Below are 18,006 nucleotides of genomic sequence, written 5' to 3' on the forward strand. Positions count from 1 at the left end.
GAACATTTTTGTCAACATGATATATCTCTAAACGTTGAAAGAAAAAAGCTAATTTACAGAAGGCTGTGTACAGTATATGTACAGTTTCAACTACATGTAAACCACTATCAATGTTTTATGGTTACATACATTCATATAAAAGTACAAAACATGAATTGATACGATAAACACCCAATTCAGGAATGCAGTTATTTCTGCATATGGCCGATAGGGGAGGGGCGGGAGTGGTGGTCAGGAAGCTTCAAGGATGTCTTCCTATCAAAAGTAGGAAACGCACAGGGAGAACAGATAATAGTCATGATAGCTGACGTTTATTGAGTGTCTGGTATGTTTTAAGTGTTTTAATAGGCACTCATTTGAATCTCATGACAGCTCTGTGGGGAAAGTTCATTATCCATCCTCAGTCTGCAGGTAGAGGAACGAGAGGGACAGCAGGTAGTGACCTGGCCAGGGCCACCCAGCCGGGAACTAGCACAGAAGCATTCACCTGGGTATTGAGCTCCAGAGCCCCGTTCCTCACTGTTCTCAGCATCTGGCAGACGCCAGCTTGGCCAAAGCTGGGTGGTGGCGCAGAGGCGTTTGTCACATTAGTCTCTACACTTTTCTCTAGGTTTGAAATCTGTAACAATCACATCAGAGAATATGTTGGTGATTAAAGCCATGGGGGATTTGCTTAGCTGTGTGTTTTTCTAGCATTCATTGTCTGGCAGGAAGCAATCAGGTGAGAATTCATATAAGAAACAATTTAATGTAGAGGTCTTTCATATGTTTTTTTAAACATACATCTTGTTAACAACTAATGTTAAACTTCTTCTAGTGGTTGTCAGACAAACTGCATTGTGTTTTCACTGTCATATTGTGGTTAGTTAAGGGAGAGCAGCTTGGCTGCAGAGGAGGATGAAAGGATGATGGAGACAGTAGGAGTGGGAGAGAGGAGAGAGCTGGGAGTGCAGAGATCTGCACGGAAGGAGGAAGGGGGGCTAGTATGGGAAGAGGGAATGGGTACTTTAGGTGACAGATTTATTTTGTCTCACCATCTGAAATGCTCCCAAAGATAAGTTATTGCTTTATTTTGGAAAACTAATAATAGCTACCTTTGTACCAAATGCTGTGCTCAATACTTTACCTGTTTCAATCTTGCAACACGATGTTGTGATTAGATCTTCTTGTTGGTCTCAATTTACTGAAGAGGCTCAGAGAAAGTAAGAAACTCGCACAAGGTCAGTTAGTAAATGACAGATCTCTGATAGAGTTGCAGAGGCTGAGCTCTAAACTCCCTTAACCGATTGGTTTCAAGGCACATTTCCTCATGTCACTTGGAATAGTCAAAGCAGTACTTTGAGGCAAAATTATTTCCTGGACTTGCAGCTATGTCACTGAGGAGCAGATGAGATCACAGACAGAAGCAGAATGATGGCCTGTGTTAAAAAGATGCATCCTAGAGATTTTTCATTCCCTTGAAAAGGAAGGCAGGCATCTGTAAGTGACTTAACCTTTCACTGTTTCACATTTTTAGACTTCGCAGATTGCAGCGGAGAATATTGGCAGTGAATTACCACCCAGTGCCACTCGATTTAGGCTAGATATGCTGAAAAATAAAGCAAAGAGATCTTTAACAGAGTCTTTGGAAAGTATTTTGTCCCGGGTAAGTAACATAATTTCTCCTGATTTAAGTTAAATCACTTTTTAAGATAGCATAGGATTCAGTTCTATGCCTTTAATTCCATCAAGGTTCATCATAAAAGTGTAAAACTTCTTTTATGTCTTCTCAGTCTTACAGTGTTATCTACATTTTAAATGGTTTTTATCTTGGCCTAGTTTTAAAAAAATCTTCTCTACTCTTTTGTATTATATCCCATGGGATTTTTTGCCTCCCAAAAGAAAGTTGTTTTTTGGCCAGTCCCTGTAAAGAGCATGGATTAGATACACTGAGTTGTGGGTCCTCCTCTTCCTGGTGTCACTAGGGTTAACTTAGAAAAACAGTTACTGTCAGCTGCTATTGTTAGGACTTCTCTATAGCAGGGCTCAGCAAACTGGCTCATAGGCCAAATTCTACCCACCTCCTGCTTCTGTAAGGACAGTTTCATTGAAACACAGCCACATCCATTCATTTACCTATTATCTAAGGCTTCCTTTGTGCAGGGTTGAGTAGTTGCCACAGACACCATGGGCCCACAGAACAAAAGAGATTTACTATCTGGCCCTTTACAGAAAAAATTTGCCAGCCATAGCTCTGCAGGAGGAACAGACTACAGTACGCACTGATCTGGGAGCTTAAGAAATTGTCCTCTCTTCCCCGTGAGTGGAAACAGCCTTGATGGTGTCTCTAAGAAATCAAAGTTCAATTTTCTGTCAATGTTTTACACCTTTTTGAAGCTTGCGGTATCTTACGCTTCTTTTTTATCTTATGACACACTTCCTTTGAAATGTATGCTTTATTTTTTTAAAGGAAATTAAATTTTATTTTGTTTGAAGATGTTTCTGAGAATTTTGCAACATCCTCTGAGATCATGAAAAACAGTTCCTCTACAAAACCAGGCTTGGGAGGAGCTGCGTTTGAGAGCTCCCAGAGGGAGAGAGCACTGTTTGGCCATGCGGCTGGCCAGTTACGATGTCTGTGGCCCGGGGAGACTTGCAGAGTGGGCTCGCTTGTGCCCTTGCTTGTCTTCATGGACAAATTGCCTCTTATTCCTGTCTGTCCTCCCTGCTAAATGACCCATGCACAAAGTGTTTTGGAACATTTGGGTTGTGTCTTATTTGAAAATAGAAAGATGACAGAATGTCGATTGTCTTAATGTATGTGTGTGTGTGTGTGTGTGTGTATGTGTGTGTATACACAAACACTTAGCAGTTCTCAGTAAATGTATTTTTCCTGAGATCATTTAAGCAGACCAGGCTGCTTCTAGCTGATACCTCGGCAAAAGCCTCTGGGGTCATAACTCAACTGCCTTTCCTTTTTATGTAGGGGAGTAAAGCCAGAGGCCTGCAGGAACACGCTGCCAGCACGGATCTAGACAGCTCCATGTCTAGCACACTAAGCAACGCCAGCAAAGTAAGCACATTTCGCTTTATAGGACACCCTGAAAATCCCAGGAGAAAGGTCTTGCTTATCTCTTATCTCCAGGGCCCTATCAAAAAGGAGAAAAAAGCCTCTTACTGCCAATCATAAAACATTTGGTGCTTCCAGATTTCTTGGCACAGGTTGGGGCCTGGTCATGTAGTTCTACCATAACATAAAAATTGTACATAAAAAAGCAGATGGCCATTCCATAAACAAAGAAACAAGTTCACAGTTTTTGACAGCTAATATCTAATTTGTCACAGCACAACTAACTAATGGACTTCTTTCCCTAGTAGATATTCCAATAATAAAAATAATTAAAAGTGGGAATACCCCAAAAGTGGGTTTGTGAGTTCAGAGAAGTATGCAACTTGAATTTCTAAAACTTCATCCTGTAGCTGGCTCTATGATTATAATTGAACATTACTTTTTTTTTTTTTAAATAAGCAACTTAGCATCACCCCTATTATCTGCCACCAGGCACAGCTGTGTGAGTGAGGATGTGCAAGCTAACAGTTCTCTTGGTAATAAACCTGTACCTACATCCTTGTTTTAATATCTTGCTTTCTAGATGCTTAAGCATATTTAAGTCTGATCAGTTCAACTTTATACCAAACAGTAGATTTGGGTTTTGTGCGGGGAGGCCAGCGTTCCCTCTGCCGTCAGCACGCTCTGGTGCAGTTGTGAGGGAGGGATGTGGTGGGGGCCAGCCCCTGCCACAGAAATGGTTTACATTCTTCTGCAATCCCACCTGGACGCATGGCTTTCAGAGTTTTTAGACCATAACCAGCAGTAGAAACGCATTTATTAATAACGTTGTGACATAGTTCACAAAAACATGAAATTAAAATAAAATTTCACTAAACAGTATTTACTGTGAACAACATGAGATATATATACTGTATTTTCTGTTGTATTTTATTTAAGAATGCTCATAGCAAACTACTAAATTGTACTATCTACCCATGTTCTTGTGCACAGTTTGAGAAACACTTCCTTAAATAAGTGGTTCTCCAATTTTAGGTGCATCTCTAGTGGGGTTCTGGTTCAGTGGGCCTGGGGTGAGGCCTGAAATGCTGGATTTCTGACAGTCTCCAAGGGGATGCTGCTATTCCGCAGACCCACTTTGGGGCACGAGGCTCTAGATACCAGTCTTTTAAATGTGACTTTCTAAGTTAAAATCCATTGGAACATAACGTCATCCAGCCTGTATCTAAAACACACTGATTCTACCCTATAATTCATTTCAGGTGTGGGAATGTTACGGTTTATGTGTTACATACAGATGCACAAGACACAGCCCCTTCCCTGTAGGAGAGAGATGACAGATACGTGGCCCCAGCATCAAGTAGACAGTGGTAGGAGCTCTGAGAGTTACAAATAAGAGACTTTGGTGACTTTGATGTCAGAGGAGCAAAGGAAGGGAAGTTAGGTTTGATCTGTGGAACCAGAGAAACTTGGGTGGGTGGAGGGGAAAAAGGCAGTGATGCTTTGGAATTAAATCTTGGAGAAAGTCTAGGAATTGTGCTCATGGAAGTGAACAGAGAAGAAGGCATTCCAGGTAGACGAGTGTCAGTAAAGACACCATGAATAAATTCACGTCACTCAGTGACTTCCAGTAAGTCTTATTGCTTGTTCTGTTATTCTTCAAAATGCAGATCTAGGAATACATACAGTCTCAATTTCTAGAGTAATTCTAAGAGAGAAATTCCCCTTTTTAGAAGCCACCTGAATGTATCATATATCTTTATGCGAACTTCTTTACATCTTTCTTTCATCCTGAATCCAGAAACTGCTATAAAGATAAGCTATTTTATGTACTTGGATCTTTTCTAATACATTGATCATCTAGGAGTTGCAAAGAAGCTGAATTTTAAATGGTCCTTTCAGTTTTCAAATTAAGCTAAGGGTTAACTCTTTCACATAATTTGGAGGGATGTTAATAAACATTTAGATTAACAGGTTTGCATGGTGGAGATTGTTTTTTGTGATGTATTATCTTAGACAAATTTTTAAATCCTTAAATTAAAAGAATCTTCAGAATTATAGAGTCCTAAAGAATGAAAAACTTCATTTATGAAAGTAACGAACATTTCATAGTATGTTGGGAATGAAGCTTTTCTTGTCTAATTCCTATAAAATTAAATGTATATAACCTCTCCCTTTAATAAACAAATTTAATTTTTTCAAGTTAAAATCCTCAGTACTTATCTAAAAGGCACTCAACTATTTACCAAACAAACAAGTATAGATTCTCTAGTCCACTCTTAGATGCATTCATTCCTTTTTACTCTATTCATATTGTCTTATTTCTCCCTTCTAGCAGTTTCAGCAGGGGCAAGGTGGCACACTTCTTCTTATTTTATATTTTTTTGATTTGAGAAAAACTGGCTACCAGCCACGTCATGAGCGCAGGGCTGGACGTCAGTCTGCATGAGTGGTAGTGGTGCGTTCCTTTGCAAAAGGGTGTGTTGCGAAGGCACACCGTGCCCAACATTGTCATGACTCTCAACATGGGTCTGAGTTCCCACTTGGAAATTTACTGAGTAGCTAATAAGACAGTAACTTATTTTTGTATAACATTTTACAGTGTAAAAAGTACTTTTGGTTATATTATCTTGCTTAATTCTTGAAACCCAGTGAGGTAAATTTTTACTATGCCCTCTAACAGATGAAGAAATTGAGATGCAGGAAGAATTGATTTCCCCTGAATTGCAGCAATAAGTGCCTAGAGAAATATTTTTCGTATTCTGAGAATATTAATAGTTTTTGATCTCAAGATTACCAACTTTTAAATCTCAACATTACCAAGTTTTAAATCTCAACATTACATGTTATTCAGAGAGGGCCTTAACATGTGTCTATGACGGGTATGAACACACTTGGCGAAGATGAGGAGCTTGATGAGCACTGGAAACAGGTTATGCAGCACTCACACTTCTTAGGAGCAGCAATAGAGAGTCCTGTGCTCTGGACTGTGGCTTGGAACAGCTGTGTATTGTGGCTTATGTCCTTCACTCTTGCCCTTGGGCAGTGTCCACATTTCTCCAGCAAACTAGCATCTCCTATCTTTGAGGAGTCGCCATTTAATGGGCCTTTATTTTCTTACACTTTTGGTGGCAGCCTCTAGGTGGCATTATAATCAGAAGATGTATTTAGATATTGAAATGTTTTCCTGTGCTGGAACTTGAGATTTTTAAGTCCCACAGATTCCCCACAGGCATGTCTGACCTGCTGTCTATCTGCTGCCAGGAGCTGTCTGCAGGTGAGAAGGAAGCCTTGCCCATCTCTGAAAGCTCCTTCAAGCTCCTGGGCTCCTCAGATGACCTGTCCAGTGACTCGGAGAGCCACCTCCCGGAAGAGCCTGCTCCGCCATCACCCCAGCAGGCCTTCAGGAGGCGAGCGAACACCCTGAGTCATTTCCCGGTGGAATGCCAGGAACCTCTGGAACCTGCTCAGGGCTCTCCAGTGGCCTTGCAGAGGAAACTTATGAGGTATCACTCAGTGAGCACAGAGATGCCTCATGAACAAAAGTAAGACTTATTTAAATTTTCTGTATAAATAGCTGGGGCATATCTGTGACTAGCTAGGTATGTGCATCCCAGGTATGTTTATTGTGTGAAAGAGAAGCCTGAGTCAGGTTTTACCCTTGGCTTCAAAAGATAAAACTTGAACCAGTGATATGTTCCTTCCCAACCAAGGAGGTACTTGTGCAAGTAACAAGCATCAAGTGTTGTCAGGAAGCAGGTAAAAATGAGCGACAGTGGCACTTAACATGTATAACAATTACTCTTCAAACTCTAAGAGACATTGTTGACTTTGGAACTTTGGAGGAAGATCTGAGTGTGCGAGCAGACGGGTGGTCTCACGGGGGGGGGGGGGGCGCCTGGGGCAGCTGCGGCAGGGTAGAGATGCGGGCGCACAGGCAGCGCGGCAACGGCTGCTGGGCCTCGCAGGGTGATGTGGACGCCTGGAAGGGACCAGCAGCCTCGGGCTCTGGTCCTCGCCCTGTCGTGAACTCGTGAACTAGTCGTGACCTGGGCACATTGGTTGAGCTTCTCTGTAAAACAAAATTGGAGTAGATGTTCTCTAAAATCTCTTTCACTGTGAAAATTGTAGATTCTTCTAACAAGATTTAGTAATTTTAATAGTTGAGCTTAAATGAACAGTTGGAATGTTCTGGTTGTAGAGATGGGTAATTGGAAGTTCTCCCTGTTCCTTCCCAGGGTCCCTTAGTGATTAAATTCAGCCTACGTGCCGGAGACAATAGAGATCTTTAAAATCCTTTGCCTAACAAATATGAATTAGGACCACAGCTCTGTACAGTTGCAGCCTGTCTCTGACAGGCTGCAGAAGCCACAGGATGGATGTGTCAGTGTAGTTCCTATGCAGATGACGGAGGTCTGGACAGAGGTGTGAGTCTGTGCAGTGGTGTTTGAAATGTTTCGAGTGAAGACGTGACAAACAGGAACAATCCTGGGATGATACAGTAGAGCCTCTCAGCTTTGTTTTCAGTCAGTCGTTGAAAATACTTACTGGTTCTTTGGAGTTCAGCTGAGTAACCAGGATCACAAGAGCAGGCTGCTTCAGAAGCTAGTATTAGAGACAGGCGTGGTTTGGGTGTAGCTGTGAGTTTCTTGTCCTGTTTGACACCCTGTCTACACACTACTTCTGTTCTGCCTTCCCACACTGCCCAGCCTCTCCTCTGTCTGGCACTGTCAGTGGTAATGGGCACACTCCTCTCTGGAGGGTCCCAGTTCTCTTGCCAAGCCTGTTTCTCGCAAGCTGGAAGTGGTGGGACTTAGTACTTTCCTCTTCTCTCGTACGAATGTAGCCGTGCAACGACGCTGTCAGACGCCCGCGGTGAGAGGGCTAGGGGAAGGCTGTCTGTCTGTCTTTCTCTGGAGCATGGCCTGTTTTGCTTTCTTCCCCTCTTGTGAACTCTTTTCTTGTTTATCTACAGGAAACAAGACACTGAAATTCAGGGCAGGATATTGTTCATTTTAAAGGGAAATGTATTTTTAAAACTTTGGATTTTTTCTTTTGTTTTTTGTTTCAATTTTTTTATTTTTTCCTGTCAGTTCCTGAAAAGGGAGTGGAGAAAAAAGTACTGTCGGGAGCACAGACGAGTGGCAGATGGTGAGGAGCGGCCTTTGGCATACTGTTTTTTGCTGAAAGCTGCCTTTGCCAGACAGTGCAGAGACGAGGAAGAGGAGTGGGAAGCAGTGCTGTCCTCCGTGACGGTCGTGGGGAGACGAGAGGCCGGGGCAGACCGCGCGCCGCTAACCTGCTCTCTCTGGTTACTGTCTAGCGCCGACGCCCCGCCTGCGGGCCGGCCTGGGTGTTGCCCGGCTCCTGCTCCTCCGCCGCGCCTTAGCCCCTCGGCCTCCTCGCCAAACTTTTTTAAGTACCTAAAACATAATTCCAGTGGAGAGCAAAGTGGGAATGCTGTGCCAAAGAGGTGAGCCCACGTGCGTGGCCAGCACGGCGTCGCCGGCCTTCCTGGGGAGCCCACGCCGGCGGGACGCGCGGGCGGGGGGAGCCCTCGCAGGAGGCCGGGCCGCCCCTTGGGGGGGTGTGTGTGTGTGTTTGTGTTTGGGCTTATTCTCAGCTGTCATTTGAGCCAACTTGATTTTACTATTGATTAATTTTTTAAAACTTTTATGGAAACAGGTCTTGATGGCAAACTGTTTTTTATATACTTATTTTCACATTTCCCCGCCCTGTTGTGTACACACACACACACACACACACACACACACACACACACACGCACACGGTTAATATCTCTGTTTGATCACATACACTGCAATTTGTGCCATATCAGAAATTTCCTGATTGATTTAGGAAAGTTACTTTTTTCCAGTTTGAAAGGAAGAGTCATTTGGAAGGTGGATTGTTTTTTTTCTTAAATTAATTCATTGATGTCATTTAAAAATCACATTTTATTGATTGAAAATGAAAAGTAAATCTCATTTATGAACTATTTTTAACTTCTTACCTGGTTTTCTTAGCATTGGAACAAAAATGTTTCTTTTATTTTGAAGCTTATATTTTATACTTTGTGTGTTCATGTTTCTTTATCCTAAACTCTTTTTTCAACCAAACTCTCAGCATCTCCTACCGTAATGTCCTGCGGAAAAAACTTCATTCTTCTTCTTCTGTGCCAAATTTTCTAAAATTTCTGGCTCCTGTAGATGAAAATAACACCTCTGACTTTATGAACACAAAAAGGTAGGGCTTAATTTAGATATATTAAGCCTGAATGTTAAAGTGTTGAATTATTGTTAGATATACAAGGATGTTTTGATTGTTCTTTGGCATTTTAAAAATCATTTTAGCTAAATATACTGTATCTTCTTTCTTACATGTTTTCCTTACCAAATGTCATTTTTAAAAATGTGCAATCGGCCTGTTCTCCAGTTTTACCTAGGATTAATTTATTAATGTGTTATCTTCAGAAGATTAAAGAAAGTCTTAGCCAGTTCTCTAAGTGAGAATAGTGTTTCTGCGTAGCGAGCATAGGGCTGTCCTAATAAGTCAGGATGTCTGCTCTGTAAGTTGAGGTGATGGCTTAGTTGTGAGTATATACTCGGTGTAAGGTACAAGGGCCTCTTTAAGTTGTCCTATGAATAGGAAAAAAAACGAATGATTAAATTGTATTTTTATATATTGATAACTATCCTTTGTTTTGTAGTTTTTAAAATACAAGATATTCCACAGTTATCATCAAGTAACTGCACAATTTTTACCTTGACGGTTCTGTGTAATTAAACTGCACCTTTTTTCATTTTCTGTGGCAACTCATGGAGACATAGGCCTCTGCTGAGAAGATGCTGTCACATACAGATTAGGGCAGACTGGGCCCCCATGACAGCAGTTGCCCCCATAGGCAGTTTCCCTTTCCTGAAGTGGCACCAAGCGAGGCCCAGTTGGAGGTGATGGGGTGTGGAGCATACCTCTTAATGTCTGTCCCAGCAGATCATTTAAGGGTGTGTAATCTTGCTCTTTTTGTGAGAAGCACCTGTAAGAAAGCAGTCCTTTAGGAATGATGACTTACCGTGAGCTTGATTTAACTTCTGCAGTTATCTAATTGTGTTTGTTCATACAAAGATAGTTTGTATTATAATTTAGTGCTTTGTTTAAAAAAAATGCCAAGCTAAACATATCCCATTAATATCTCCCCACCAGTCTAAATCAATCATCTTATAATTTTAGGGACTTTGAATCCAAAGCAAACCATCTTGGTGACTGTGGCGGGACCCCGGTGAAGGCCCGGAGGCATTCTTGGAGGCAGCAGATATTCCTCCGAGTGGCCACCCCGCAGAAAGCGTGCGACTCTCCCAGCAGATACGAAGGTAAGACCCACCCCTGAAATGAACCTGTGAGAAGAGTGCCCAAGCACAGTCCCCTGGGGTCCCCCTCACGTTGGGAGGAAAGCAGAGAGCTGGCCTCTTCAGCGTTGGAGGGTCTGAGGTGGTGACAAAGGTGAACTTAGGGAAGGAATCTAGAGCTCATTTAAGGCCACCTCTCTGAAAATAGGAGCGGAGCTCTCTGATGCTCATGGTGGTCAAAGCATGCGTCTGCATTCAAATCCCAGCTTTCCCCCCAGGAGCTGTGAGCAACAGTGAGCTGTCTGGAGTTTTCACCTGCAGTCTGGGATTCATAGGCCTATTGCCACACCAGTCAAGATAAGGGAACATGATGTCATTACTGACATATTTTTGAAAGTGTTCAGCATTCACAATATTGGCAGAAACGGTGCCGCAGAGGTTTCCAGTGTAAACTCCATGGTGTGGAGGTGCCTCTCTGGGGTTCCTGGCCCATTTCGTCTCTTGCCTCTGCCCCCCCCCGATGTGGGGCACCACCACTGCTGCTCCGTCAGCACCTTCTTGCCGTGGGCAGCTCCGCAGCGGAGCTGTGAGCTGAGTGGTCAGGGTCTGATTGTCCTTGCCAGGAGGAGCCGGGCGGCCGAGCTGTGCCTTACTCTTCCCCTACCCAGCCAAGAGGCCCGCCTGCCGCCTGCCACAGAGGGAGGACTCTAACCCCCAGGTCCTGCAGCACCCTTAGGGGCTGGGGAGGGGTGGAGAAGGGGAAGGAATGGGAGGGAAGCCCTGGAGGAGGAGCCCAGCTATGATTCATGTCAGCAGCAACAGCAAGAGCACCAACACCAGAGCTTCAGTGTTTAAAACAGTGCCCCAGTGTTGCAGAATGGTGTCCCTCCCAGGGAATGGCTGTGGCGATTGAAAGGTGATAATGTCTGCTTTAAGACGCTCAGTGCAGCGGCCAGGATGTGTCAGGGCGTGTGGATGACTCTGTAAAACTCCCTGCTCCAGTTTAGAATCGTTCTGAGTTTCCAGGTGAGCTTTCTTAGACTGGACCAAATCCTGGCTCCCTGTCTGTTCATCCCTTGGTTCTATTCTGGTTTCAGAAGCCACACAGAATAAGTTTGCTTTTACTTCCTGCTCTTTAGTTGACAGAGAAACTGTCGCATCCTGTAACTCCCTTCTGCAGGTTACCTGCCCTTGTTACTGTCGGGGACATCTCTAGTCCAAGTCCTCAGCTGAACTCGGCGTTCCCTCGGCTCTGGCCCATGTGGTGCGTCTCTCCTTCCATCCAGCTGCCACTGTTCTGTTCGTGCACATTGACCTACATCTGTTCTTGCTTTAAGTAATGAACTCACATTCTTGGCTCTACTGTATCTTCTCCTTTGGACAGAAACTATTATTTAAAAAGTGGACTGATTCCTGTCTATTCCTGAGAAGCTTTTTAAAAGCTTTTTTTCTCAAGCCATCTGTACCGAGGAAGTGTTGGTCAGTTTTGGCCAGACCTTTTGGGGTTGTTTTGACTCTTGATTCTGGTGCCCTGTAGGGTGTGTGTAGTTGTGTGTTGAGTGGGTGAGTGTGGCCTTTGCATCTTTATAGGACGGGCCTGGCCTAGATGCTGCTCCTCCTGTTCCTGGGCCAGAATCACCGTGATTCATCAGACCCCAGAGAGTTCAGCTCCTGTTGGGGTGCCCCTCCCCCGCCCCCTCTCCTGCACGGAGGTGTCCCGGAGACCCGCCAGCCCTGAGCAGAGGCCGTGGTGCGCGTCTCCCTTTCCTCTGGCCACTCTTGCCTGTGCCACAGCAGCCTTGAACTTGCCCTCCTGCCACCCCCGTGGCCTCACAGGGGCCGTCCCTGCCTGGCCTGGCACGCTCTGCCTCATGTGCCCGCAGCTCCCTCCCTCCGTTCCCCCTGCTGCCACCTGGTGCTCCTCTTCTCCTATCTGACTTTCCCATCTCACCTGCCTCCTGACAGGAGCTCACCTCACCTCACCTCTGTGGTCTGTCCCCCTAGTTCCCATGGGCTCTGCGGCTGCTAGAGGAAGGCAAGTCAGCGGCTCAGGTCCTCACCAAGCCAGTGTGTGCTCCTCAGTGACTCTGCACTCCCTCCTCCTCCTGCCTCTTCCTCGACAGGCACCTCCTCTCTGTTCTCTTTTCGGAATTAAGAAATGCCGTCTGAATTTCCAGATTATATTGTAGGCATTCTGTATGGGAAAGAAAGGAGAATAAAAGGATTTATGACTGAATTGGTATAATAATGATAACCACATACTACGCTTTTTTTATACTCTACTAAAGTGCTTTACGTGAATTATTTCCTTTAATTCCTAGCCAGCCTTATGCAAGTCAGCATTTTTATCCAGCCTTTTCTACAGAGGCGGGAGTGGAGGCTTGGAGTAGCCTAGATCACTTTCCCCAAACCTCAGCGCCGGTGGGAGGCAGGATCTGAGCTCGTGGGCCTGAGCACCAGACCTCTTGCTCTGAGCCCCACACAGTGCTGGGCTGTGGCCAGAGATGCCTAATGAGAACTATAGGGTGTAGTCTGCCTGTACCTCCTGTTATAGGGCTTTTCCCCCACAGGAAGTGGGGCGGGTGTTTCTCAGTGTATCCACACATCTCCCATTGGCCAGGAACCAACAACGAATGCAAAACATGTTTCTGAGCATTTCAATCTATGCGCTTGCCTTCAGCCAACCAACCATCTCCCCTCTCCTTCCCTCCCCAGTCCCAATTAGTTAGCTTGGGGACTGGAGTGTGGAAGGCAGAGAGACTGAGGACAAGTCAGGTATCTTCATCCTCCACCGCTGTTTACTCCCCATCCCAGGGTGCAAGATGCCGGAGCCTTCCACTGTGGTCTTTGGCCATGTGGACTGTGCTGGCAGCTCTCCTTATGTTCCTGCACTGAGAGACCTCCATACCTGCAGACAGCTTAGGGCCCTGAGGCTTCTTCCCAGAGGTCTCTGCTGTGTCCACACTGTCCCCAGCGGAGCATGTGCTGCCAGAGGCAGTACAAAGTCTCTGTTCTTGCTCTGCCTGGTGGTTAGACTCGTGGGCAGCTGAGGTGTCTGCAGCCAGTGGGCTCAGGGAGCTCTCGCTCTGACTTTGGCATGAGAGACATGCAAGTGTGCTTAGCAGAAACGGTTCTTAACAGTGCCTTTTAAAATCTGTTTCAGATACTCAAAATGACTGTTTTGCATTTATATTCTGGCAGTGCAAACTTTAAGTAAACAGATAGGAAATCTTATTTCTTCAAGGTGAGAAATGAGGCAGGGATATTTGTACTGTTCCATCCATTTCATCCCACTTGGAAAATACTACTAAACACACCACCAGTAACCTATCAGTAAAAACTGCAGTGTTTGCATAGCTGTAATGGTACTAGTGAAGGAGAAATAGAATTTTCTGTAATTTGGGGGTTCTGATTTTTATAGATAGGCCAAAACCTGGAGAGTAGGGTGTTAGTGAGTAAGGAGTGCGGCTCCAACTAAATATAGTGTAAAAAGAGCAAATTACAGAGTCGGGCAAAGTGGATAGAGGTGGAGAGATTAGACTAAGCAAATATTGTCTCAAGCAAAATTAGTCTCCCTCTTGTTTACTCAGGGATATGTGACTCTTTCTTCTAGATACAGAACCCCTGTGAAATAATTAAGTTGTAAGAATCTGAATTTTATGTTTTAGAAACCTGTCTGAAGTAGGTAAGAAGTTAATTTATACTTAGAAATTTACTTATGTATGACTAGTAGCACCAGGGCAATCATTCCCAATTTTTAAAAAATTCATCAGTGACCAATTGGTCTCTTGTAAGAATTCCAGCTTTAATTTAGCAAAGTCTAAGAGGACTGGTTTTAATTCTAAACCTCAGAGGGGTAGGTCTCAGCTTCTCAGATGGAAAGTCAGGTGTATAGCAGGCACTATATTGAAGGGAAACTATACGATAAATAGGAAATCACCAATTTTTACTTAAAGGCTCTGCAAGGAAAATGTTTTTGTAACAAATATCATGAAATAGAAGCTAAAAGTTGCATGGTGGTTTAAATTTAAAGCAAGTGGCTTCAGTGATGCTTTAAGCCTGTGGTGACCACACATGTCCACTGCCTCAGAAACCCCGGGAAAGTGCATCTTCTCTTCCTCGTGCTGCAGGTTCTTTGGCAAAAGGCGTGTGCGATGCTGAGCATGTGCAAGGACCATGCTTGGTAACTCTGCGCTCAGTGGAGGGTGAGATCAGGAGAGTGCTGTTGAATCTGGCAAAGCCACTGGGGGCTGGGTGTGGTGCAGACAGCATTTGCAGGTCGTGGCCGAGGCAGATGTATTTGCTCCTTTGAGTGGAGGCTAATGATGTTTGTGTCTGTATCAGCCCTCGCTCATTTTCAAAGCCTTACTGTTGGTCCCTGCCATGAGCCTGTGCTGAAGATAAGACAGGTAGTAGAGGTACTCTGACCCCCGAGATGAAGACGTGAACACACCTGTCCATTAAGTGAGTTTAGAGCATCATTTTACAAACTTCTGTGTGCTTGAAGTCCTCTGGGAATCTTGCTCAAAAGCAGACTCTGATCGTTAGGTCTGGGCGGTCCTGAGGTTCTTAATTTCTCACAGGCTCCCCAGTATGTTGCAGGTCCACTTTGATATCGAAGGCTTAGACTAAGCAACCACGGTAAACCCCATCCAGATCTTTGAGTCCTAGTGCAGGCCTCTCTCTGTGAGCCTGCGCTGGGTCTGTACGGATGGACTCAAGGCATGTCCCAAGTCCCTCAAGCCTCAGATAAATCTGGGTCATCAGTGACACTTTTTGAGAATTGTGCCATGAGAAGCAAAGAGTTAGTGTGGTGGGGAAAACGCACTGATGAAATGTGGTAGTGGGTATAAAGAAAAATCTGCTGATGCCAAATGAACCCAAATGTATGGCGCTTTCCTGTGTCCTGCCATTTATTTTTCTGGGTAGCCTTGTGTCTTGTGTGGTACTGAGAGCACAGAAGCCATGCGCCTGTTTGTTTTCTTAGCTGTGGGCTCTAACCTGATTGTCAGGTCTGCAAACGATGCTAACAGTCAACTTCTGACTAGGTATTTGGTGGTATAATAAGCCCCATGGTTTTTTGTCCTGGTGTATTATGTGAAAGATAATTCTTTGTTATTAAGAAATAATTTTTAAGGCAGCTCCAAACTTTAGAATGGGGGAAAATCTTTTTATTTACCTCTGTGTGCCAGGGAACAGTTTTAAACTTAGTATTACACTTTTCATTTAAGCATTTCAGATTACATTGTGCGTTTCACCAACAATAAAAGCTTTCGGACTTTACATGTCTTGTAAAAAAAAAAAAAAAAGAAAACCTAATATAGATAAGAATGATTTGTTGATTTGAAACCCATTGTATAAGCAAATAGTCCAATGAAATTAAATTTCAAAGGTTTTTTGTATTGTAGGTATAGCTGTGTCAATATGCTTAATTTATAGTAACATTAGTTAAGTGAATTAGATATTAGATATGCATTTAGATATAAACAGTAATGGCACAAGGATATAATCTGAATCTTTAGGATGAATATATTATTGTGGAAAATGTAGAAACTATTTTATGACTATGATCTATTTGTGGTGTATATAACCAATTTTTTAAGAATTTATACACCATTAGGAAATTTTAATGGTTGATATAAGTGGAATAACTGCAAATGACACTTTCCTTTTGTTTTGATCAATGGTTCTCGACTTTGTTCACCAAAACACCTGGGGAAATTTTTGTAAATACGGGCTGGACCTGGCCTGCTGGCACTCTGCCTCGCTGAGTCAGTTGGTGGGGATGGGGCGTGGGTGTGAATTCTTTTTTCTTTTTAAACTCCCCTTAAGCTGAGGATTCTCATTGCCCTGTGGAGACTAGTTGACCTCAGAGGGTGACTTGAGAAACTGTCACCGCTTGGTGGCAATGTTGCACCCTGTGTCTTGATGGCCGTGGGTTTCTTTCCAACCTCAGAGACTTGCTTAATTTTTTTTGTGTTTTTGTTTTTGATCTTGTTATGATATTTATATTCCTTGCTCATTTGCAACTTATTTGAATAGAGAGCTCCTTTCTGAAATGAGATGTTTCTCTTTTTCTACAAGGTTTTAGGGAACCGGCAAAACAAGGAAGAAAAAAATTCTCCAATTGCTAGAGACACGTGGCTTTTCAAGATTGTTCTTAATTTACTTTATGTATAACTTTGCTTTTCTGTGGTGAATAAAGACCAGGCTCAAGATAAAATATCACAAGCCATGAATCTGGATTGTTCATGGATTTCTATAGTTAAAGCTACTTGATTTTTTTTTTTCCTGTATTGTGCTTTTTGGCAAGTCATTTCAGGAACCAGGGAGTCCACATCGAATGGCAAAATTTTACCCTGGCTTGCTATTTTTGTGCCTGTTAACAATCGTAGCTTAGAATTGACTGAGCTTTTCTTAGTGAACCACTGGCATTTAAACAGCCAGCCCTTAAACATTGTGTGAGGGCTGGAGCTAAGGTTGGTGGGGCACAAGATATCATCGCAGCCACTGCTGCTGTGTAGGAAGACTTTGGGGGCAGTGGGCTGGGTCAGATGGCCTGGGTTTGAATCTCTGCCCTCTTGTTCTGAAACCAAGTGACACATGATGATGTTACAGCACCCAGCTGGCAAGGGATTCCTCCTTAGAGCCCATCTGACTCTAGAGTGTGTGCCTGCAGGATAAAGTCCAAAGTGGAAGATTTTGATTCACTACCTTTGCCTTTTAAACGATACCAGGGAGCCATTGAAATTTTTAAAGCAAGAGAATGGCAAGTAGTTTGAAAATATTTTTAGGGGGATAAAATTTGTAGACATATCTGAACATGAAGCAGCTTCAAAATCAGGGCTGGCACTATGGTGAGGCCAGCCGGTGTCCTGGGTGCAGAGTTTAAGGAGGCACTCACTTTCAGGGCCCTGCAGGTGCTGACCCTGTACATACAGTGAGCGGCTCCTTAATTTCCATGCCCTGGGTGCCTGCTAGCCTCTTTCTGGTCCCTGTGGGCTGCCTGCAGCCTGCTTAAGTAAATGGACAGCCCTGCAAGCGAGGGTGGGTTAGATTAGCTCGAGGAGGGATTCCTTGGCAGGATAGGTTTGTTTTTATTTTGTTTAAAAAATAGCTTTATTGAGGTATAATTCATATACTATCAAATTCACCCATTTAAAGTATACAATTCAGTGTTTTTATTATATTTTAGTATATTCACAGGGTTTTGCAACCATCACCACAATCTAATTTTAAAACATTTTTGTCCACTTAGAAAGAAACCTGTAGCTGTCCTAATCCACTGCCCCGCAACCCTCAGCCCTAGACAACCACTAATCTACTTTCTGTCTCTATAGATTTGTCTGTTCTGGAGGTTTCATATAAATGCAGTCATGTAATATGTGGACTTTTGTATCTGACTTCTTTCCCTTAGCATAATGTTTTCAGAATTTGTCATGTTGTAATGTGTATCATTAATTCATTCTTTTTTATGGCTGATTAATATTCCATTGTATAGATATATCACATTTTGTTTGTCCCTTTACCAGTTGATAGACATTTGGGTTGTTTCCATTTTCTGGCTGTTACGAATAATGCTGCTGTGAGCATTGACATACATGTTTTTGT

General features: G+C 43.6%; 1 protein-coding gene across 7 annotated transcripts in view; it reads left to right on the forward strand.

Annotated features, from left to right (window-relative positions):
* Positions 1-18,006, forward strand: part of TBC1D1 (TBC1 domain family member 1) — a 200,581-nt gene that overhangs the window by 121,255 nt on the left and 61,320 nt on the right. For 3 of the 7 annotated variants that reach the window (XM_045550512.1, XM_045550517.1, XM_045550518.1), the window contains 6 exons: positions 1,517-1,645; positions 2,966-3,052; positions 6,314-6,594; positions 8,373-8,522; positions 9,176-9,295; positions 10,280-10,419. In XM_045550512.1, the coding sequence (XP_045406468.1) occupies positions 1,517-1,645; positions 2,966-3,052; positions 6,314-6,594; positions 8,373-8,522; positions 9,176-9,295; positions 10,280-10,419 (907 nt within the window). The remainder of the gene's footprint in view (positions 1-1,516; positions 1,646-2,965; positions 3,053-6,313; positions 6,595-8,372; positions 8,523-9,175; positions 9,296-10,279; positions 10,420-18,006) is intronic. The other 4 variants (XM_045550513.1, XM_045550514.1, XM_045550515.1 and 1 more) reach the window with 4 other exon arrangements.

The sequence above is a fragment of the Lemur catta genome, chromosome 4, assembly GCF_020740605.2.
Source record: "Lemur catta isolate mLemCat1 chromosome 4, mLemCat1.pri, whole genome shotgun sequence".
Lineage (NCBI taxonomy): Eukaryota > Metazoa > Chordata > Mammalia > Primates > Lemuridae > Lemur > Lemur catta.